This window comes from Rhipicephalus microplus, chromosome 3, assembly GCF_043290135.1.
Source record: "Rhipicephalus microplus isolate Deutch F79 chromosome 3, USDA_Rmic, whole genome shotgun sequence".
In the NCBI taxonomy this organism is placed as follows: Eukaryota; Metazoa; Arthropoda; class Arachnida; order Ixodida; family Ixodidae; genus Rhipicephalus; species Rhipicephalus microplus.
In genome coordinates, this window is record NC_134702.1 from 30229271 (window position 1) to 30251975 (window position 22705).

The window sequence follows — 22705 nt, forward strand, 5'->3', positions numbered from 1 at the left end:
TGAAAATCGTTCGGCAACTTTTCAGATCCTTCTAAAGAAAGATCGAAAAACGATCGCGACGCTTCGAGTCGCCGATGTAGAAACCCGCACTTCCGCTGCGAAGGTATCGAAAATAAGTTTAATTGGTTAGCGCCGCGTATATATTTCGGTGCACTCGCTTCCGCTCGTTAAAACCGAGCCTGGTGCTTTTAAATGCTACTGATAGAAGCGCGGCGTGCGTGAGTCTGGTGAGAGAGAGAAAGAAGGTTGGCGGTGAAGAATTGTGGGAATTGAAGAGAGAAACTTGGGGCAAGGATTCTGTTTACGACGCGTAAGATATCCCATTTCCTCGCGAAGCAGCACCGAGCCGCGGGCGGGTGGCAAGGGTTGTACGGAGCGATAAGAGAGCTGCGAAAGAAACTGGGTGTCGTGGCGTATAAGGAGTGTTGGATCCCTGAGCGAAACTGATAACTGTTGCACCACTGCCGCCGTGTTGGCTTCACCGCCGTGCTTCGGTGTTATCCGTCGGTAAACAGGGGCAGTCGATAAGGCGCGCCCGCGCGCTCCGTCTTATCTTACCGCTCTCGTATTTCTCGGGGGAAAAAAAAAACAAAAAAACGAGGAGCTATAGAACCCAGCGGGCGTTTCCGTCTGCTTCCTTCCTCCCAACTTCCTATTTTCCCGAACTTCTTTTTTTTTTATTGTTATTCGTTAAACGCTGCGTGCCTCCCAAGCCCCCCCCCCCCCCCCCCGCCATTCTTGGCTTCCCGTCTGCTTCTCACGTCTCCCCCGAGAGCTCCTTTAGACGTTCGCCTTAAGGAGCCGGAGAAGAAATATCAGAACGCAGACGGCTCTCGTTCCCGGTAACGCCTCCTCATTGCCCCGTATATCCAGGAAGCGGTGTTTTTGTTTTCCTTTCATCATCTTTCCTCCTCCTGTTCTCCTCCACCGTGTTTTCTCGCGTCCCATTGACTTCGTCGTTGCGGGCTGCCCCGTCTCACCTTCAGCGCTGTCATTTCGCCGTCGCCTTGTATCTTTAACGTTATTTTTTCCTCCTCCCCATCTCCCCATACGCTCTTATTTCTCGCTCTGCACGCGAGCTTCTCTCGCTTCTGCGAGGTCATTACCGCCACCGCGCTGTTTCGGTGAGATATCTCTGGTATGGAGCTTGTTTTAGTCGGTCTCTCACTTTTATTTTTTTCGCCACATTCTGTACATTTCCTATTGCATTTTGTTTGCTTGCGCGCGTCTTCGTGTTCCTATACGAAATATCCTTAATGCCCCGCTTCCCGATCTTTCTTTTTTTTTTCTCCACCATTTTCTTCATTGTTAGTACATTCACGAGCTTCTGAAAGTATATCTCTGTTCTTGCTACTGATGTTTTGTGCTGGTGCACTGGCCGCAGCTTTTATATTTGTCTGTTTGTTGGTGGGTGGTTGCAAGGACTTTTGTGTGTGTGTGTGTGGGTTGGAGGGGAAGCAGGATGATAAAGCATTTTTTTGCTTGGGTCTCCTTTTTCGCTTACAACAAGCTGCTCACCGTCACCTCACATTCCTTATTGCACATGTTTCGCTGCTGTATACTTTTATTTTTGATATTTGACATGAAACCCAAACAAGAGGAGTGCCAGGATTATTCGTGACCAAAAGTTCGCTATCTGACATTTCTTGTTTTTTTTTTGTATGGATAAACTGGCTGTGATAATAAATTGTGAATACAAAGTGGGTGCACAGTTTACAAACTCCTTTTCTGATATGAAGTAATCATCGCTACTACTTCGTACAGTCGAAGTTTAGGTGCTCATGGGCTTCTTTGTTTTTTACAAGTGCACAATTCAAACAACATTGCAGTGCGGATGATGAGGTCAACAACCTGAGTAAGCCAGCATTGCGAACCAGCACTAGCATGCTGCCCAGTCTAATACTGGTCTTCTACTTAATCTCCATCTCTCAAAATCATTAGGTGGCTTCGAGATGTTTAACACCACACGTCTATCAGCGCTTAATTAATCCCTGAAACAAATATTTTACCTAATGTTCTGTGCGATGAAAATCGAACAAAATGCCCCTTTTGTACTTGCAAGAAAGCAATCAGTGTATAGTTTTTCATGTATGGCTTTCTTCTGTAGTACAGATGCTTTTGCTCCGTATTTTTTTCTCCCTCATCCTTTACATCTTATTGTGTGATCAGGTGATATGGTGCCCATTGTCCGGTGTGTTGCTTGTAGCGAGCCATTCATAGCCCGGCATTCATTGCGTCCAATCTACCTTGTGATGATCAGCTTGCTTTAACAAACTTTCCTCGTGTGTGTGTTAATTTTTGGGCTACTGTTTGTGCTTGCCGACATTAACCAGCTGCTCTTCGCTGCCAGCGCCTAACTGCTTCTTGTGCTGTGGCCCTTCTCTGCTGCTTTAGTGTGTCCGCCTGGCACGTTCAAGCCGAGCTCGGGTGACGGTCCCTGCCTGCGCTGTCCTTCATTCAGCGTTGCCCCGCAGCCGGGCTCCACGGAATGTCGCTGCAAAGAGCGCTACTTTAGGTCTCCCACTGATCCCAAGACTATGCCTTGCACGCGTGAGTTTCCCCTCCCAATATCTGCTCTGACAAAGTGTTTCCTACTAAAACTACTGTAGGGAAGTTTGGCTTTGCCAATGTGAAAATTTTATGTAGTACGTGGTTTTGTCGAAGCCTGATGCAATCATGGCATCAGGTATGCTGGTGGCATCGGTTGCTCACCTCTCTTTCTTAAATTTCCGAAAAGTGATATTCATCCTGAATGCATGAATAAAATAAATTTTTCTACATATGCGCGATCTTGGATGATGCACTTGGAAGGCAGTTTTTTTTCCTGAATATCAAAGCAAAAAAATAAGTCGCGTAGTTAACCCTACAAGCAAAATTTTGGCACTTACATGTGCTACCTACTCACCATTTTCATGCTGACTGAACGACTATAGTTACAGGTCTTATAGACTCTTGCACCGATATTTCTACAATAATTCTTTTTTCTGTACTTTGACATGTTGTTCTCTACATAATAAGGGCTCACTGAATCAACAATTTCACGCTCATTATGCTAATGAATTCTGGATGTTTGTATAGTTTGAGATAGTGGGTATGTATAGACTGTGTTAATAAGCTGAGAAAGTTTGAAGCAAGAGCGCAGGAGATAAAAGGTAGTTCTTGTCGAAAGCAGAAAAAGTGGAGACTCCCCATCAGATACCGAGTCTGAATATCTTCCTCTCTTAGCACCCACTCAGCGATTAAATTCTTCAAGCGGTATTTTCTTCAAAGTTGATATAGCACAAAATATTGGAAACTGTGCTCTTAAAAGAGAGTAAATAACATTGTAAAATATTTCACAACAGGAAATGTGTGGCAGTAATGCAAGCAAACTTTCATTGAATGTCTATGGAACAGAAACAGTATAATCTAGAGATTTTGTAAAGGTTTCGTTTGGTCAATTTTATACCTTCTCCGTTCTCTTCAACCTTTATTCATTGATATTCTATTGTCCGGCTTCCTGCTTTCTACTAAAATCTCTTGACTAGGTGATCTTCATGCGATGTGATGGAGAAGGCAGTACGCCCACACATGAAGTTTTCTGAACTGGAAATGTCTTTGATGAAATTCCCTTTAATTAAGTCACATTGAGTGGTTCCGTTGTTCAAGGTTGTTTACAAGTCACCTTATTACTGCACAAAGTGCTTTGGATTGCATACAAGCTACAGTAGCTGTTTGTGAACAAAATTCAAAACACTTTTGTCACAGAAGAATGGAAGGAACATTGCTAGGTTGTTTTTTGACTCTTCGCTGTTTCTTTTGTGCAGAACCTCCTCGAGCACCTCAAAACCTGAGCGCAAGTTGTGTGGACCAGTCCTCGGTTACCCTGACATGGCAGCCACCGGCCAATCTCGGTGGCCGTGAAGACACGACGTATCGTGTCGTCTGTGAGACCTGCAGTCCGAGCGTTGTGTTCTCGCCATCAAGGCAGGGGTTCAACGAGACCAGCGTCACCATCACGGGACTGCGTCCAGTCACTCCGTATCGCTTCCAAATTTACGCCGAAAATGGAGTCTCTGGCTTTGACAAGGGCCACTTTGCAGAGATCACAGTCAAGACTGATGCATCAGGTATGTGCAAACTTGTGTATTTTGTAGGTCTTATATTGAAGGAAAAAACATGGAAGTTTGTTTTGCAAAGTCTGCATGAGTTGACTGTGAGGTAAAGAAGTTTTTTATAACAAAGTTGAGCTCTAGTGAGCTCATTTCGTTGAGCTCATCATTTTGGTCATTGTCTTTTGATCAGTGTTTTTTGCCATGCATTGTGACAGCATCACAAGTTTTTTTTTTAAACACATGTCTGGCTGGTTGATGCTTGATAAGCACAGCCTAATTAAGAAACGGCAGCTTGCATTGCATGCCCACTTCATTCAAACATTTCACGCGGCTCTTATTTCACACATTCCTAACAGAACTACAGCTGTAGTTACACTTTACACACCACACAGCATTTTCACCTAGTTGCAGAAAGTTCCGATTTGTATGTAAAGAGATTCACTTGCTCACATTTCTATTCTCAATTTCTTTTTCTTCTGGCAGTTCAAACAGTGATCTCCAATGTTCGTGCGAAGGCCATCAAAAGCACCGAAGTTTTACTGGCATGGGACGCCCCGCAAGACCCGTTTCCCGAGATCGATCGCTACGAAGTTCGTTACTTCCCACGGAAGTGGGCCAAGAATGAGACCGTGCTGCAGTCGCACAAGTTGCAGCTCGCTGTCACTGGGCTACGGTCACGAACCGAGTATGGTTTCCAAGTGCGTGTCAAAACGACTCGCGGTTTTGGAGAGTACAGCGACACCGTTTTCCTGACTACTGGCCAGTACACTCACAGCCCAGGTGAGACCTTCTTGCTGTCGATTCTTGCAATAGTGCATTTTTGGTCATGAAATCAGGGTCATGGTTGAAACAGCGTGATTTTGCACGGACACAGAAAAAAAAAAACAAAAAAACTACACATGGTCTTTTTTTTTCCTGTTCATCTCGAACCATGCGGGTCTAGACGTCAACCCACAGTACTAACACACCCATTTAGTTTATATTGGTGAGCAAAGCAAGTAAGTTAAGTATGTGAAAAACATATTTTTCACACTGGTGACTTATGTGTGTAGATGTAACCTCAGCTTAGAAGCCTTTTTGTGTGCAATCTCCCTATATGTAAATCCAGTCTAAAGAAAAGTATTGCAGGGAATAATAATAGTGGTGTGCATTACAGATGTCCCACAACTTCAGGTATTAAAATGTAATCTCGATGAATGAAGGCATCTAGGGCAGAACCCCTGAAGTTGGAAACAAGTAATTGGCCCCGAGTTAGTGATTAAATATTTGCTAAGCAAAAGGAAAAGCTGTCCGAGTAGTAACATTTCACATGTACAAATTTAATTTCAAATCAATAACAGGATCGTCGGGTGCAAGTCTATTACCCGAAGAGGCAATCTTCAAATGCACCAGGGGAACAGAGCAATATTAGCTGTATACGATTGAGCCTGGCTAGAAAGAACAGCTTGCTATGTATAATAATGATCATGATTGTTAACTAAATATTAAAAAAATTTACCATGAAGCTTCTAACTTGCCACAAAAAGTGATTTGATTATGGTGCAATAAGTATCTTCTGCGAGGCAAAAGCCAGTCTTTTCGTAGTGCATGCTTAATAGCAGTGTAATAGCATTTTGCTCATTCCCATTCTGCTTAACACATGCATAATTTTTCACTTGCCTCTTAGCCACAGTTGAATATTCAGTCATTATAGTCAAGTATTGTTAACAAGTTTCTTGCCTCTGTTTGTGTGCACGCAGCACTGGTGGGTGATGAGGACAAGGTTCAAGTCAGGATCATCGCTGGGGCCACTGTTGCAGTCATACTTCTAGTCGTCATTGTTATCGTCATGATCATCCTGTACATCAAAAGGTCTGCTCTAATTTCATTTTCTATCGCTTATATTATGGAAATGACTTCCGACACACTTAACTATTCATAAATGGTATATTACCTGTCACTAAAAGTGTCAAACATACCTTAATCTGTTTTCAGCCTTTATTTCCGAGAGGGTTATGCAAAATGTGCGATTTAATGAATGCAAAATCACCTAGAAGAACAGGGTAACATAGAGGGGCTTGAGAAGTCTTGTTTATGTGTCAGGAACATGCCTTGACATAGAGACCAACTGAAAGTTTCGTCAAATAGAAACAGGTAGCGATGCTATCCTTGTCAGCCACCACGCCAGTTTGTTCTTTCTTTGAGTGTGAAAATAGTGCTGCCCTTGCACCCTACCCAAGCCATAATTGAAGGGATTCTCGTCACTGTACATTCTCTTTAAGAGTTTTAAAGTAACTTTATATGTTACCACATTGGAGATGACCTTGTTTCGACAATAGCACAAAACATTACATCTTGTGAAGCCATATTGTATGTTGCGTGCTGCGATATAATGTTGGAGCCATTTCTTTGACATACTCTTGTGTAAATGCACGTAATTATTTTACCTTTATAAAACAACGAACACTTTTTTTGGCAATACCGACTCTGCTATTCCAATATACTTGTACACATAAAGCTATAAATGAGCATTGGCTGGTGTTATTAAGATGCCTATTTGAAATAATGAAGATTTATAAGGCTTCCAGAATGAGTATTTAGTGGATGCTCATTTAATATTAGCTATACAACTGTACTGCACTCTTAAAAAAAAAAAGACATGTTAGTGTCGCAATCTATGTATGCATTGCGATGTACTAGATTGTCATAACTGCTGGTCAACATTTCAGAAATAAAGAAGCAATATAGCAAGATGCTATATTCAAATGGTATATCTCAATAAAGGTGTTAGTCTAGTTGCTTACGTGGATTGATGTTAGCATGCAGGTCTGTTTCACATAAAATAGAACAACAAAACTAATAATCTAGCCAATGAAATCGGTATGCCTTTCTTCGATGGCAATTGTGTTACGACTACACTGCTGTTTGCGTGCAGTCATTTAGAAGTCGCACTGCGAAATCTTTTTCAGAAGTTCTGACGACTGCAACAAGAAACAGCCCAGTGACTGCGATACTCTGGAATACCGTAACGGGGAAGGTAAGAAATGTAAGGACGCCAATTTTTGTTTTCAACTTCCTCTCTTTCCTTATCTTGAGCATGACGCTTTCCATCACTGAGAATGGTTGGGTAATTGCACCTAATTGATTGCTTAATAACTGCTTAAGAATGAAGCACTGTAATCGCTCAAGTGTTTCAGCCTAATTCCATTTCATAAACGTGTTGAAATTGCTTCATAGTGTTGCACTACTCACTAAGACATACATTAAGAGTACCATGCCGATTAGCTATCTTGTTTGTTTTTCATGAAAGTTCTCCCTTTCAAGGTCACTTATCCTCTGAAATAATGTTATCTGCCATCTTACTTTCAAAATAAGTTATGTTTATGTTTAATACTGACAGAAATATTTATCATTTACAAACCCAATGAAATGATGAAAGCTGATATGCTTAAGTGTATGGGCACTGATAAGCATCATCTACAGGTGCTGATACGCGTCAGCTAGACTGAACAAAGGATATGTGTAAATCGTAAAACGTCAATGTAAGCTTTAATAGCTGTCTGAAACTTCTTTTGTGACGATGCCCTACGCTGGCTAATTTGTGCTGCATTGAATTCTTGCGAAGGTTCAAGAAACACATTAGTATTAGGTGGCACATTGCGCCAGTAACTCACATTTTAGGTTTATTATGCACTATGTAGGCTTTCTTCTCTTCCTTCCGCCCACTTTTCTCCACTGGGTGCAGCTGGGTGCTGGTGAACTGACGCTTGCCTTTCCTTCTCTGCTTCTATAGTAGTCCCTGCTTTGGAACACCCTCCAATCGTTCAGACTGCTCGGCGTAAGTATGAACTTACTTTCTACTAACGATTTCACCCGCTTGCATGCATTTCAGCAGCTGTCTTGTTTTTTCTGTGGCACCATAAGCTGTTGCTTAACACTTCGACTAATGGGTTGCTGTAACAGACTGTTACTTTACAGCCAACGATCATCAATTTGTTGGTGATGGAAGCCTGAAATTCATTCTCGCTATCATCTGGAGACACATTTGGGGAGATTATATAAGCAGGCTTCTTTCTGCATATACCTTGAAGTGCTGCGAGTAAGATACCCCCCTGACAAAAAGGGAGCAAGCCATAGGTTACGTTTCAATTGTGAGAGAGCACAGCATCTGTGTCTGCACTAAGCACCTTGTATATTCTTTGCAACAAGTATGGGAAGGCACTTTGGCAGAGTTGTTGTCTGGTAAAAATGAAGGAAAGGTGGGAATGGTATGAAAAATTTATGATCTGAACTCATTCAAAGTTAGTAAATTGAGTGTGTCACATAAGCTGTAGCCCTTTTCTTTAAGCTATGACTGTAATGAAATTGTGATGACGCTGCTGACTGATTTCAGTAACATTGTGCTCTGTAGCCACAAAACAAAACAGATATTACTGTATATCATAATGCCTCGCATAACATATCACATGGGTATCATAGCGCCTCACTATGTATGTTTCTTACAAGCCTTAAAAGTTCTAGAGAGACTACTATTTGGGGCTCTGCCACAGCTTCCAGCAAATGTTCCTGCCCCATTACAGAGGCTACAGAAGTTTTAACTAAGAGTTTACCTAATTGACCTCTAGCTCCTGTGTTTAGGTAGCAATATTCAGATTATGCTGAAACTGGTTGACAAAAATTAAATACTCCAGTTTACCTAAACAAAGAGAAGGCAGGTTTAAAGAAATGTAAACCTTTTTTGTCAATAAAATAACCAACGTCGTCAGCATAGTTGCAAGGCGACCATCGCAATGTACTTAACTTTAAATGTTGTATCAACAATTCATTTTTTGAGAAATCTGTGTAATGTTTCTTTATTCCTATGTATTGTTGGTATGCTTACAAGTTAATTCCAAAAATTTTTCACTGGCACTTTCTCTTAAAAGGCATCTGCATTGATATGTTAGATCCATTAAATGTACAAATCTGAAATCGCTTGTTTATTAGAGGTACTGATGACATATAATTTCTGAAATTAGATTCCTTTAGTAGTCTACAGAATACAAAGGTTAAACAATACTGAGAAATGTTCAATCTACTACTGTTATAAGTACTAGGATTAGTATACATGTAAAACCTTTAATTGGAAATGAAATGAAAGTGCAGATTACAGAAGAGGTGCGATTGTTCAATAATGGCAGTGTAAACATCTAAGAATTTGTGCAGAGCATCACCACTGTCAACTAGCGCGAGTGCCCGTCCTGTCTAAGTGTTCTTTAGCACTAATCATTTTATCCCATCCTACCTAAGTGTTCTTTAGCACTAATTATTTTCTCTTTTCCTCTTAATAGTGACAACACCCCTCTTCACCCACTGCCCGGGAGCCACTTCAAGGGCATACATAGACCCACACACATACGAGGATCCCAATCAGGCGGTCCGCGAGTTCACCAAGGAAATTGATGCGCTGCACATCACAATTGAGGCCATCATCGGTGGCGGGGAATTCGGGGATGTGTGCCGCGGGAAGCTCAAATGCCCTGGCAGGCCTGAGGTCACGGTTGCCATCAAGACGCTCAAGCCAGGTTCCTCTGACAAAGCGCGGATGGACTTCCTGACCGAGGCTAGCATCATGGGGCAGTTCGACCACCCGAATGTCATCTTCCTTCAGGGCGTTGTCACCAAGAGCAATCCTATCATGATTATCACCGAGTACATGGAGAATGGGTCCCTAGATACGTTCCTGAGGGTGAGTGACGTTTAGGCTTCAAGACATGACTTTCTTGTGAAATGAATAGAGGCCAAACGCTGCAAGTCTTGATTCGGTACCTGTTGTCATGGCTTGCAATACACAAGAAATGTGGAGGAATTGAAAAGATGGACAAAGCATTATCTGACAAGGCAGCACTTTGCCTGTTCTTTTCATTCCACCTTTGTCAGTGTTTTTCTGCATTGTAAGCCATGTTCATTATGCACCTACTTGCTCTAAAACTTACCCTTTTGGTAACAATGCTTTAACAAGCATTTGTTTTAAGCTGAGCACATCATTTAATCGGGGCCTTGTAAAAGACGAACTTCATTGTTGGTTGCTCATTGTTGGGTAGTGCTTCCTTTGTTCAGCCACTCTTGATCGCTGCAGGATTGTCTTCCTGCAAATATTTGTCTTCCTGTAAGCATTTGTTCTTGTTTGAATTACTTTTCTAAACTATGTTTCAATGAAAGCATTCATCTTAAGACAAATTCTCATAATTGTATTTATGTAATCATCCATGTCAAAATTACCATTTTCAACTACTCTTCTTGGTATATTGGTCATGCATTCCTGTATTTCTTTTAAAACTTCTGTCATATATTTTGCCTGTGTCAGTAACTTCAGGCAAACTTCTCTAATTTTTTTTACAAGAACATCATCGCAATACTGTCTTGTTGTGGCACCCAATACAACTGACTATAAGTAAGAGTGCACCAGGATTCATACTTTGGTATAGGTGAATTTTGTATCGTAATAGCATCATGTGACACCTTCTTGGGCATACATACTGAAATAGGCATGTTCAAATGTATGAGCATTTTCGTTCATCAACACATATATCAAAACACTTCCAGAATTTCATATTTTTTTATATATGATCACCCTTGAAGCAATGGTACAGTTTCTGAGCACTACAGTGACATTTGTGAATAAAATTGTGTCCACTATTAATCTCTTCCTCTGTCTTTTTCACACAGGCGAATGATGGAAAATTCCAAACAATTCAGCTCGTAGGCATGCTGAGGGGAATTGCAGCAGGAATGCAGTACCTTGCTGAAATGAACTACGTTCACAGGGTGAGTGCACTAGCTCACTGGAGCAACCCTTGTCATAGCTTAAGCACATGCAGTGATACAGCTACGACTGATTAACAAAAAAAAAAAAAAGTGATGTCGCTGAACTCGAAGGATACATGTACTGCCAAGTTAGAATACTAATATCAGGCAGAAGAATTCACTATATGGCCGTTTTCTTTTAGATGCTTGGATGAAATGATGCACAGCTGAATAAAGTTGTCCTTCAATGGTACTCGATTTCAACGAGGTCAGAAGAGTACAGGTGAAAATAGCGATAATTACACAAGCACAACACAATATGAGGACAGAACATGCCCGTGTCAAAACGCGATATTCCAACATATTAGAAGGGAATAGCATTCTTGGCATTCATGCATGTTACCAGCTGCGTTTTTTGTGCTGCCCGCTTCAAAGATGCATGCTACCATTTGTGAAACCCAAAACTTTTCCCCCACCGCGGTGGTCTAGTGGCTAAGGTACTCGGCTGCTGACCCACAGGTCACGGGAACCCCGGCGGCGGCTGCATTTCTGATGGAGGCGGAAATGTTGTAGGCCCGTGTGCTCAGATTTGGGTGCACGTTAAAGGACCCCCGGTGGTCGAAATTTCCGGAGCCCTCCACTACAGCGTTTCTCATAATCATATGGTGGTTTTGGGACGTTAAACCCCACAAATCAAAGACCCAAAACTTTTGAAATATTATATCTGAATTGGAAGTGTTGACCCATACCATATGTCTTTTTTGCAGGATTTGGCTGCGAGGAACGTGCTTGTTAATGCCAATCTTGTGTGCAAGATCGCTGACTTTGGCCTGTCCCGCGAGATAGAGAGTGCCACAGAGGGAGCATACACAACAAGGGTGAGTCATGTGACAGCACATTTTTTGCAGTCTCGTAAGTGTCTTTTGTTTCTCTTCATTCACTTCGTGAATGAGATTAAGCTGTTCGGTAGAGGAGCGTGTTAGAGAAGACGTCAGACTGGGCAATGTATCTGGTGTTTTTTCTTACTCCTCACTGTTGTGCTGTTTTTTTTTTTTTCGTTATGCAATAACTAGCCCAGCTCAGCACCATATCGCAGTACTTTCAGTTTCTATATTTCTTTATTACTTTTTTTTACGTATAGTTCTTAAATGTACTCATTTAAAAATTTATAAGCACAGTGGTGCTAGTGGGTCGGCTGCACCATACAATGAGGAGAAAAACAGCAATGACAACAAATTACATTCACTGGCAATACCAATGCTTTGACGGTGTAGCAACATTCGGTTTGTGGGTGTTCAACTATGGCATATATCAAAAGCTTCACACCTGTTGAAGTTCCTCCTCTTTTGTGTTTTATGTCTGGTTTTCCCACAGTTATTTCTTACAGTATAGATATCCTAGCATATCTTATGAAAAAAAAGTGTTTCCAAAGATTGTGCTCTTCTTGGTGCATACCATAAGTGACATTATTGAACATGTATTGTTTCATATGCAGCACTTTGGCCAAGGAACATAATACTATATAAAGGTATCATTTAAACAGATCTTGTCTTAACCCCTTGGCTACCATATATTGCTTGCACCGTAGCATCTTCTGCACAGATAGTTTATACTGCATACCATTGTTTCACGAGCATTCACTACCATGCTCAATATAATGTAGTCTTTTTTTCTAACAAGTGCTCATGAAGCAGGAACATGTTAGTCATACTTAATAACCTAAGCAGCACTTGAAACCAAAGAGCAAAAATATTTTTCGCGTATTAGTAAAGTACAACTTTGCAGTCCCAAAAACGCCACACTTGCCAGAACAAGACACTTGGTAAGTGAAAAATACGTGCAAAAAAAAATGCGAGTGAAGAGGCCACCTTGACGGCTCTTCATCAAACACTGTGATGTCATAGATTTTGAAGGCATCTACTGTATCAGATGGAGGCGGAAATGTTGTAGGCCCGTGTGCTCAGATTTGGGTGCACGTTAAAGAACCCCAGGTGGTCGAAATTTCCGGAGCCCTCCACTACGGCGTCTCTCATAATCATAAAGTGGTTTTGGGACGTTAAACCCCACATATCAATCAATCAGCATCTACTGGATCCTTTATATCTTCTTATCGATGAACATGAAGTACATTGTCATTTGTGGAAGCCATAGAATTGGCGTACAAAGTTTCAGAATGTTTCGTCGAGTCTATGTCACGGAAATAAAAAAAAATAATTCTGAAATGGTTTGACATCACGCATGGAGATTTTGGTGCGAAGTTTAAAAAGGAAACTTCAACCTTGATTTTCTTCCCTAATAATAAACTGATGATAGTGAAACGTATGGCATTAAACTTTTCCGAGTGCAGTTGTTTGTCTTTAGTGTCCCTTGAAGTCCTGAAAGCTTGAAAGTAAAAAGTTTAGCAAGTTTGAAACAGTCTAGCATGGAGAATACTTCAGTCACCACAGCTTCTTTTTTTGAGAAACTCTCAAGAAAAGCGACTGTATTTACTTGAGTGATAGCTAGTGTCAAAGCTAAAGAGAGTATTGAAAATTTTTTGTGTGCACTGATCACATATTGTTCACATCTCTTCACAAAGGAAAAGCATGTGCAAGCTTGATATGTCGTTTCATACAAGCGACAAATTTTATATTTTTGTAGTGGGCTTGTGCCATCTATTGGCAACGCTTTTGAACACATATAGCATGTATTGCTGGTTGCTTCATCAATATGTTAGTGTGTTGCTGCGACACTTCGCTGCGAGACATGGTATGGCAAGATGGCATTGCAAACTGGCACTGTGAAATGTGTAGTCTAGATTCGTGGCTGTGTAGTAGCGCTTGTGGTATTGTACCATATGGCATTCAAACTGAAGTAACCTCTTGCGTCTTTTCTCCTGTTCATGTACAGGGAGGCAAGATACCTGTACGATGGACAGCACCTGAAGCCATAGCATTCCGCAAGTTCACGTCAGCGAGTGACGTCTGGAGCTTCGGCATTGTCTGCTGGGAAGTGATGTCGTATGGTGAACGACCTTACTGGAACTGGTCAAACCAGGAAGTCATCAAGAGCATTGAGCGAGGATACAGACTTCCTGCCCCCATGGTCAGTTTTGACGTCCATTTGGTGCAATTATGTCTGTTAATGTTTATGAATGCTTGTAAGAGAGTGGACGAGAGAATTGCAGTAGGCTGCTCATGTATTCTTTATGCACTAATGTTAAGCCTTTATTCATTTACTAAATGCCTCATTAATGCGTAGTAATAACCTAATTCCTTCACCATAATGAGTAGTAGTGCTAATGCCTAGCCCAACGCTACTGTTATTGAACGGGTGCAAGTTGCTTCGAATGAATAAATTTACAAAAGCTTAGCTGTCATTCAGCAGGGATTGGTTAGGTTACATTAACTATTGGCCTAATCTGTCGCTGACGAGGACAAGTCCAGTTGCTAATTCAAGATTGAGCCTTCTTTTATTCGGCCACTCTTGACTACTAATTCGTCACAGCTACTTTTTTTTCCAGTATTTCTCATTTGGTGTCGCACTCATTGCAGGATTGTTCGGAGGCGGTTCACCAGCTGATGCTAGACTGTTGGCAGAAAGATCGGTCACATAGGCCTCAGTTCAGCACCATTGTGAAAACGCTAGACAAGCTCATACGATGCCCTGAAAGTCTACGAAAAATTGCTCAGAACAGGTGAGCATTTATCTTTTTTTCTTCCTTAGTTGGGCGTCTGTTGCAAGAAATCCACGTGTAATTCTCTCTTAATGTTATCTCCTAAATACAGAATTACATCCAGATTATCTGCATTAAGGAGCTTGTAAGGGATGTGCAGATTTACAAATGCGTGTTTTGGCCAGTCAAGCTGACACTGTGACAAGGTGTTTGACGTACATTAAAATCAAAATAATGGAAAGGGGAAAGAAGCTACTACAGAGGTGGAATCTCGCATACTCTACACGTAACCCAGCTTGTGAGCATTGGTTACGTGTAGTGCAAATTGTGGATTTCAGGTTGCAAGCGAATGTGAAGTGGATAGCTGTTTGGTTCGAATAACTTCAAATCTTATTCGAATAGTCTATATCACATATATAAGAAAAAAATATAGGCATTTTTTCATGACCCAAGTAATTGGTACAGATTTTTTTTTAATTGAAACAAAGCGTGTGCAAGTGTTTTTTTTTTTTATTGAAAGAAAATGAAATAACTTCGAATGGTAGCAGGATTTTGCCTTCGGCAGAGTGCAAGTGATAACCTGTCAAATATGTAGCATTTTAAAATTTATTATATTTAGAGCATTTAAGCCTGCATAACCATTTTTTGAACTTAGAAATAAAGAAACAATTGGAGGGTATATGTTTATGGAACTTTGAAATGAGGCTTCTCGGCAGTACGCATTTTTTTTTTAGAAAGGTGTACTCACGGTATAGCATTCCTCCATTGCAGTGAAACCATCTCTATAGGGGGTTACATGCGGACCGATATACATCTCTTCGTTCATTTTGAAAAATTTCCACCAACTTAAATTCAAGTAGAAACAGATTTGAATATGTTAATATTCGTTCAGACATTTGAAGTACTCAAATATTCGCAAAAGCTTAGTAAACGGTATTCTCATGCGTGTGTGCCTATTGCATAGCAGTTACGTGCCGATGATAAGCCCTCTTGCCTAAACACGGGTACCAGAATGAGGACCGGTGGCCCTCCTGCCACTGCAGCTCATCCGTAAATTTGGCAAATTGATTAGCACTGGGCTAGTTTTCCCATTGCTAATCAATTCAGGTCTGACTCTCCCTGGAACCCATCTATTATATAAAGTGTGTTTACATATTGTATGAAATATGTAATAGTCCTCCTCAAATACTATTTTAAAAGCCTGCTGTCTCTGGTATAGATTATAGTAGGCTTGTGCAAATAGTGGATTTTAGGTTCAAAGAGAAATTTCGGTTGAATAAATTTGAATCAAATTCAAATAGTATATATCGCATATTGTGAAGACAAATTGTCATATTAGTCATGACTTGACTAACGTGCTCAGTACTTTTTAAAAATTAAAACAAAGCCTGTGCAAATGCCATTCTTATATTGGATCAAAGGAAGTGGGAACTAGTTTGGATGGGGACAGGATCTGACTTTTGGTAAAATGCCTCTGACAACCTATAAAATTGGTTAACCTTGAAAATTTACTATACTTGGAGCATATATAAATTAGGTTAACCTTTAAATATTACGATAATAGAGCATATGGAAAATAAGTTAACCTCTAAAATTTGCGATACTTAGAGCATATATGCGGGGATAACATGCTTTTAAAATAAAAAAAATGATGAATTGGTGCAAAAGTAATATGTTCATTTAACCTTGACGTGGGGCTTTGTGGCGGCTCAGATTTATTTTTTATATATAAGTGTTTTCACTGCAGTGAGACCACCTTCACATTGGATACATGCATATTAATATACAATTAACTGGATTATTTCATGGTTAAACATTTCTTTGCTGCAGTGAAAGCACATTTGTGGCAGTTACATACAGACTAGTTTACATCCATTCGTTCATTTCAAATATGTACCTTAAAGTTTTCCGCAATTTAAATTTGAATTGAAGTGAATTCAAATACAGTAATGTTCGTTGTATTATTCTAAGCATTCGGATATTCACACAAGTCTAGATATTAATATTATATTAGCATCTCAAAATAAACACATCGCATGCATGTACGTTTGGCACATCTGAAATAGTTTCAAACAATGCACGTTGCACACTTAACATTGCATATCTAACTGTCTTGATTGTGTTGTTATTTCTTTGTTGTCCCTCTCATCTCCTTCTACTTTTCCTGTCCTTTCTGTTACAGTTACCTGAAACAAAGCTGTTATTGACATTTACACTGCTTAAGCATCCTACAGACACCTATTTTTTTGCAGTTATGAAAACGGTTCCTCTCTAATTTTTGGTCATTCAAATGCAGGCACCAGAACCCACTGGATCCTAACGCTCCCGACATGACACAGTTCAAGACTGTCGAGGAGTGGCTGTGCAGCATCAAAATGGCGCGCTACCATGAGAGCTTCCAGAGGAGCGGCTTCACCACGATGGAGGCTGTGTCGCGGCTCACGCTCAAGGACTTGGCCGCGCTTGGTGTTGTGCTTGTGGGCCACCAGAAGAAGATCATGAACAGTGTGCAGACCCTGAGGGCACAGATAAACGCCACCATGTCTGATGGGTGCGTCGTCTAGGCACACGGGACTGCTCGTTGACTTGATCTCGTGGCATCTGCTTCCTTAACTTAAAAAATGGAACTGGAGGCGGTGCTGGAAAATGGGGAGGCAGCAACAGCGGCGGTGACCCAACGGAACAATCCCACCACGTGGGAGAGGCTCCCACACTTGCTAGCTCATTCCAGGCACATACTAAACTAGCAGGTTCTATGGACGGGAACTCGTTATACGAAACCATGGGCATGATTCCCTGGATTGTCATTATTGCTGCTACTGCATTCTTGTTTTCTGCACCTATCCAGCTTTGTTAAAAATAAGGCAAAACGGTCTCCCAGACAACAGAAATGGACAATGTTGGGGCCGGTATGCCCTGGCTGCATGTGGCCTAGTTGGCAAAGGTTTACCAGCTTTGAGTGCTGCAAAAGGTTCTGATCTTATCTGCGTCATGGCAGAAGGTGATATCTGTTCAGCTGCATAATCATGCTGCCCCAAGAATTTTGAAGGATCGAGATTCTCTCACTGATCCGAGCACTTCCATCAGCTGCTAGCTTGAGTTGGCAACTTTCGCTGCAGTTGGTGTGGGCAAAGCTGGACCAACTACATCGGGCCTAGGTGAACTATAGGATTGCAATGCCAGCTGGTGTGACGCAAGTGCGCGTTGAGCCTTGTGGTGAGTGGACAAATCGTCGAAGCACGCAGCGCCGTGTGGTGGCAGCAGACTACTCGCTATGCAACTTGTCGCAATGAGCGTGCATCTACAATGCTGCGGTCAGCTGCCACATCTTGTTTTGGAAACTGCGGAAGTGATGGGCACAGTTGAAGCCGAAGCTTGTGTGTGCGCATGTGTGAGTGTGTACATAGCTGGAACTCTTACAACATATCAGCGCAAGAGATGAGTGGAACATTTGAGGCAAACAAACTCGTCTCAAGTGTGCTCCTCCCGGACAAGCCTGCATATCATGCCAACTTTCCCCGCTCCAGATGACACCCCCGTGTGCTCGCATCGTTTCATGTTTGTCGGCAGTGGGGGGGAATTCCTAAAGGTTGTTTTCTTCTCTTCATATCACCTGCCTCTCGAGAGCCCTGATGAGTTGGTGTTTGTTAAATTGTGTCAGTGCGGGCACTTTTGAGTCTGAACAATTGTTTTTTCGAGTAAAGCTTATGTCTTTTCTCATTGCAGCTTACTGCATTGAACTACTTTATTTTATGGCAGAAAAATCTGTGCGAATTTGTGAAAGTTGTACTTTATCTTGGTTTGTTGACAATGAGAAAGTTGTCCGTATGCAGACTACCTTTTTATTATTGCATATCAAAGCAACAAAAAAACGTTTCACTGGTCATACATTTTCTTTTAATATTGTTAAGCTGTCTAATTTTTTTTCCTCTTTCTTTGCTCATAATAATGTTGCCAGCTTATACAGAACAAAAGCATTCATGAAATGTTTTTTTTTTATTTCTTTCTGGCAATAGTAGTCTGTTTGTAGGCATGCTGAAGCTACATGCTATTGTTTCCGCTTACCTGACTTCCCTCCTGTAGGTGTGCCATCACTACTCAATAGGTGCTTCATATTACTATATGCAAAGTCATGTCTCCTGGGGCTGTCAGTCATTGTATGTGTTTTCTGCCCATTGACATTGCCACGACGACGTCTTTAGGACTTCAGTCGTACTTGTTTCTCTTGTGAACATGTACGCCTCCCTGTTGGGTCTCTTGTATGCCATTGCTCAACGAACCAATGCTGCCATGTTTGAAAGACTGAGTGTACTAGACAACAGGCTGCTGCAAATGAAATGTCCGCAACTCTTCATTAACTCTTTTTTTTTTTTAAGGGAGGTTTTATAAACAGAATTTGCTCTCAGCGTGTTTAGCTGTACCACAACACTGCAGAATAGTTATGCCAAGCCATCCTGGACTACGAGTCGTACGTTCTTGTTCGTCGACACATCACCAGATTAAACCATGGTGGTTTGTTTACTTAAACAGTTAAGCGACAATTCACTTTCCCAGCTTATGCATACTACGACAACTTATTGAAGTGGCAGTGTCAAGCTTTTAGCAGTCCAGGTTTTCATTTTTTTATAGTTGTTCCCTGTCTACAAAAGCAAAAGTTGCCATGTGTGCAAGAGGTTTCAGCAGTCCCGAGATTTTGTCTGAAAATCCTGGACGCTCAATGTATAAAGACTAGAATTTGTGCAGATGCACCAGCATTGAAGCTGTCGGAGCGACTGGCTTAATTGTAGCTTGTAAGTGTGTTGTCATGTAGGGAAACGTGAAAGTTCGCAAAATGGAATATGAGATTTACATAAATTGACATGGGCTCTCCCTGACCTGTTTCTTTTCCAGTGCCTAATGTTCATGCAGCACATGTCAGGTAATCAAAATTAACTTGAAGAAACATCTTTCATGGAAGTAATTGATAGGTTACACATCATTGAGACCCATTACGATTAAGGAAGCAAAATGTTTTGCAGGTTGATATATGCAGTGCTGAAACATAATCAGCCGTAAAGTTCCAGTGTGACATGGCTACTACATTGTAAGCATATTCGTGATGCATTACCTGTTTTAAATGCGCTGTGCCATTTACAAATGCCTCCTTGTCATGTCATTCTAAAGAAATGGTTTTGGTCCAACATAAATAATAGTAATAACTGCACATAGCTCGCACATAGGACAATTGTTAAATATTCACTGGTTAACAGGGTTGTAATTGATTGCTCGATGAGCAACGCTTACTGAATGTGAACAGTAATCGGCTTACACGACTTATGGCAGCCAATGTGCCATTGTGGCCATTTCTGTTCCTAATTTTCATTTTCCCGTACTGTCATTTTTTCTGCTATTTTGCTTGGTTCAGCAATGCTTTTTCTTAGGTTTTCGCTTGATTCTAAGCTCTTCAGTGAGCAAGTGAGAAGCAGCAATAAGGTAGCCTGTTTCAATCACAAAAACAATGCGAGGGCTTCACAGTTGCTGGCATTATATTGTAGCCCAACAAATGAGACACATGGTAGTGGGGAAGTAGTGTACATTTATTTATTTTGCAGTTAGCAACTGCCACACCATCTCTTTCTCACTCTTTTTTTCTGTTTCTTTTGTGCTGAAGATGATTAACCTGAGTGTTCAAACAAAAAGTATAGAACGCACCGCAAACATCTTGAAGTGCTATGAGTTGGAAGTTATTTATTTTGAGCTTAGGACAGCGTAAGCTTGCTGTAAGTGTGAGAGAGGTGTAATATAAATACGAAAATGAGAAATGAGAAGCTTGTGAGACAGTAGAGGCAGACATTGAGGAAATGTGTTTTAAGAGGAATACTCTTATGTATTATAATAAGTCCTCATCATCGTCTGATCAGTGACGAAGCATGTTGGCGAAAATCTATGTCTGTACATGTTTTTTTTGTGTTGTTGTTTGTTCTGTGTCTGTGGCTGTTAGTCAAAACTTTCTGCGTGACACATTGACGATGGAGTAAATACATAGGGCTGTTTTCTCTTGTGAATTTCTTTTTATTTTGGCGTCGCGTACCATATTGTTTTTCCCTTTGTGGGTGTTCATTTATTGTGAGTGCATATCCCGTTTTTTTTTTGTTTTTTTTTTCAAAGTATTTGTGCATCGCGAAATGAAAGAAAGAAAAGCGTGCAACGATTTCGCCCAGCCTACGCAGCATTGTGCGGTCGTGAGCACGCCTAGTCACACACTTTTGTTCGCATACTGCCTTGCTGCAATGTACTGGCGCTTGTGATTGTCTTTTATAGCTGCCGCCATGGACTCGATTGTGAGGCAGGCAGCTTGTCGTCACTGTTATAGACCCTTCGTTTTAAATTTCTGTCGCGAGTTTCAGTTTCTCTAGGTATGAACATGAATTTCTTGTGTCGCCAAGCGCATTTCCGTTTTTGTTTTTCTCTCTGAAGCCTTAAGGGATGTGCTTTTTTCTTACTCCCTTGGTTGTCGCGCGAAAGAATCGTGCCCTTTCCAGTCTTTCGCATCACAATTAAGTTATGAAAATGTTGGTGCGCAGGTCGTCTATGTTACACGAAACTGCACAAAGGCAGTGTGTGGCTATCCTTTGGACATACGTTTCGTGTAAACAAAACAAAATACATCTGTGCTCCCGGTCTGTACATTTTGACGCATATACGAATATAATTGCGCCCCATGGGACACTATGAAATTCTTTCATTAATAAAATTAATTTTTATGCTAATGTTGTTTTGTTTATTTTTCAGCAGCACCCTGCATGAACATTTGGTTTCTTTTTCTGCCACTTGCTTGTTAACGTGGTCAGTTCTGCCTCCTAGTTAGGCTTGTGCAAATATTTGAACGAATGTTGCTGTATTTGAATTCGCTTCGATTCATATTTAAATTGATGAAAATTACAAAGTATTTCAAACGAACGAGTAGATGTATGTAACGCATGTATGTGTGCATGACATTTCTTGTAAAAGTGGTTTCCCTACAATGGAGAGGTGTAAGTTGCATAAACGCGTATCGAAATGTACATTAATCTGCATGTAATTTGTTGTAAAGGTGGTTTCGCTGCAAGAAAGCAGTGGGAAACTGTGAAAACATCTATTCAGAGGAAATTTGCATTGCTGCAAAGCCCCACCTTACGGTTAAATCAACAGGTTGCTCTCGCATCAATTCATAACTTTTTTAACTTCAAGAAGCTTGTTATACAGGCTTACATTCTTTTAAGTATGGTACATTTTAAAATGTAACATATTTTGCAGGCTATCAGTTGCATTTTAGCAAAATTCAAATGCCACTATGATTCATAGTTGGTTGTACCTCCATTCAACCAATAGGAATGGCATTTGCTTAGGTACTGATGACTGAGGCGCAAAAAACTTATCGTGAAAAAGGGAGGAGCAGAAGAGAAGAAAGAGCAGCGCTGACTACCAACTGTTTAATGAAAGTCTAGGAACCGCACAGGAAAAAGACATTTTTGCGCATGCGTGAACAGCCAACAAATGATGCGCAGCGACATGATCATGACAACAAGCTATCCAGGAAGCACATTTCTGTCGAATACAATGTTATAGATGTGTCACTCATACAATTGGACCCTTTCTTTTTGATAAAGAATGCTTCCAATAGCTCTTTAGCTGTTTGCTTGCTGCTCTTGCCTAGAGTCAATGCTTGCGCAAAGCATGATTCACATCCACAGGTGATATTCTCGGTATTTTTTTTTCACAATGTTTTTTGCACCTCAGTCATCCGCACCTAAGCAAGTTAGGCACAAACTCGCCCGAAAAGAAGTCCTTTTGTAATGGCATTTGCACAGGCCTTGCTTCAATGAAAAAAACATATTGTGCAAGTTAGTAGTGTCATGACAAATATGCCCATTTTTCCCTATGTCATATATACTAATCAAATTTTATGTGAAATTATTCACCCAAAATCACTATTCACCTCGAACTTCAAATTTATTATTTGCACAAGCCTACTTCTAGTACATCGGGATGGAAGCTCTCTTTATTCACTACAAGATAGCTTTTCCGCAGTACTGCACCGAAAAGAAGGGCAGCTCGGATACACTTCAAATATGTAGTAAGCACTTACTTGCAAGAAAGCTGGTCGTTCAGTTTTTGTTGAACTACAACTGAGAGAAAATGCAGTTTTTTTTTTTAACCACTGACAATATAG

The 22705-nt window shown here is 41.0% G+C and overlaps 1 protein-coding gene across 14 annotated transcripts in view; it reads left to right on the forward strand.

The window, feature by feature from the left end:
- Eph (Eph receptor tyrosine kinase) overlaps positions 1 to 21263 on the forward strand; it is a 352202-nt gene extending 330939 nt beyond the window's left edge. For 2 of the 14 annotated variants that reach the window (XM_075889164.1, XM_075889157.1), the window contains 12 exons: positions 2395 to 2550; positions 3807 to 4109; positions 4578 to 4874; positions 5834 to 5945; positions 7043 to 7119; positions 7867 to 7911; positions 9404 to 9801; positions 10782 to 10880; positions 11627 to 11746; positions 13749 to 13943; positions 14393 to 14535; positions 16811 to 21263. In XM_075889164.1, coding sequence (XP_075745279.1) covers positions 2395 to 2550; positions 3807 to 4109; positions 4578 to 4874; positions 5834 to 5945; positions 7043 to 7119; positions 7867 to 7911; positions 9404 to 9801; positions 10782 to 10880; positions 11627 to 11746; positions 13749 to 13943; positions 14393 to 14535; positions 16811 to 17078 — 2213 coding nt within the window. In that variant the 3' untranslated portion in view covers positions 17079 to 21263. Of the gene's footprint in view, positions 1 to 2394; positions 2551 to 3806; positions 4110 to 4577; positions 4875 to 5833; positions 5946 to 7042; positions 7120 to 7866; positions 7912 to 9403; positions 9802 to 10781; positions 10881 to 11626; positions 11747 to 13748; positions 13944 to 14392; positions 14540 to 16810 lie in introns of those variants that run through there. The other 12 variants (XM_075889169.1, XM_075889159.1, XM_075889160.1 and 9 more) reach the window with 12 other exon arrangements.
- Positions 21264 to 22705: the final 1442 nt, after the last annotated feature.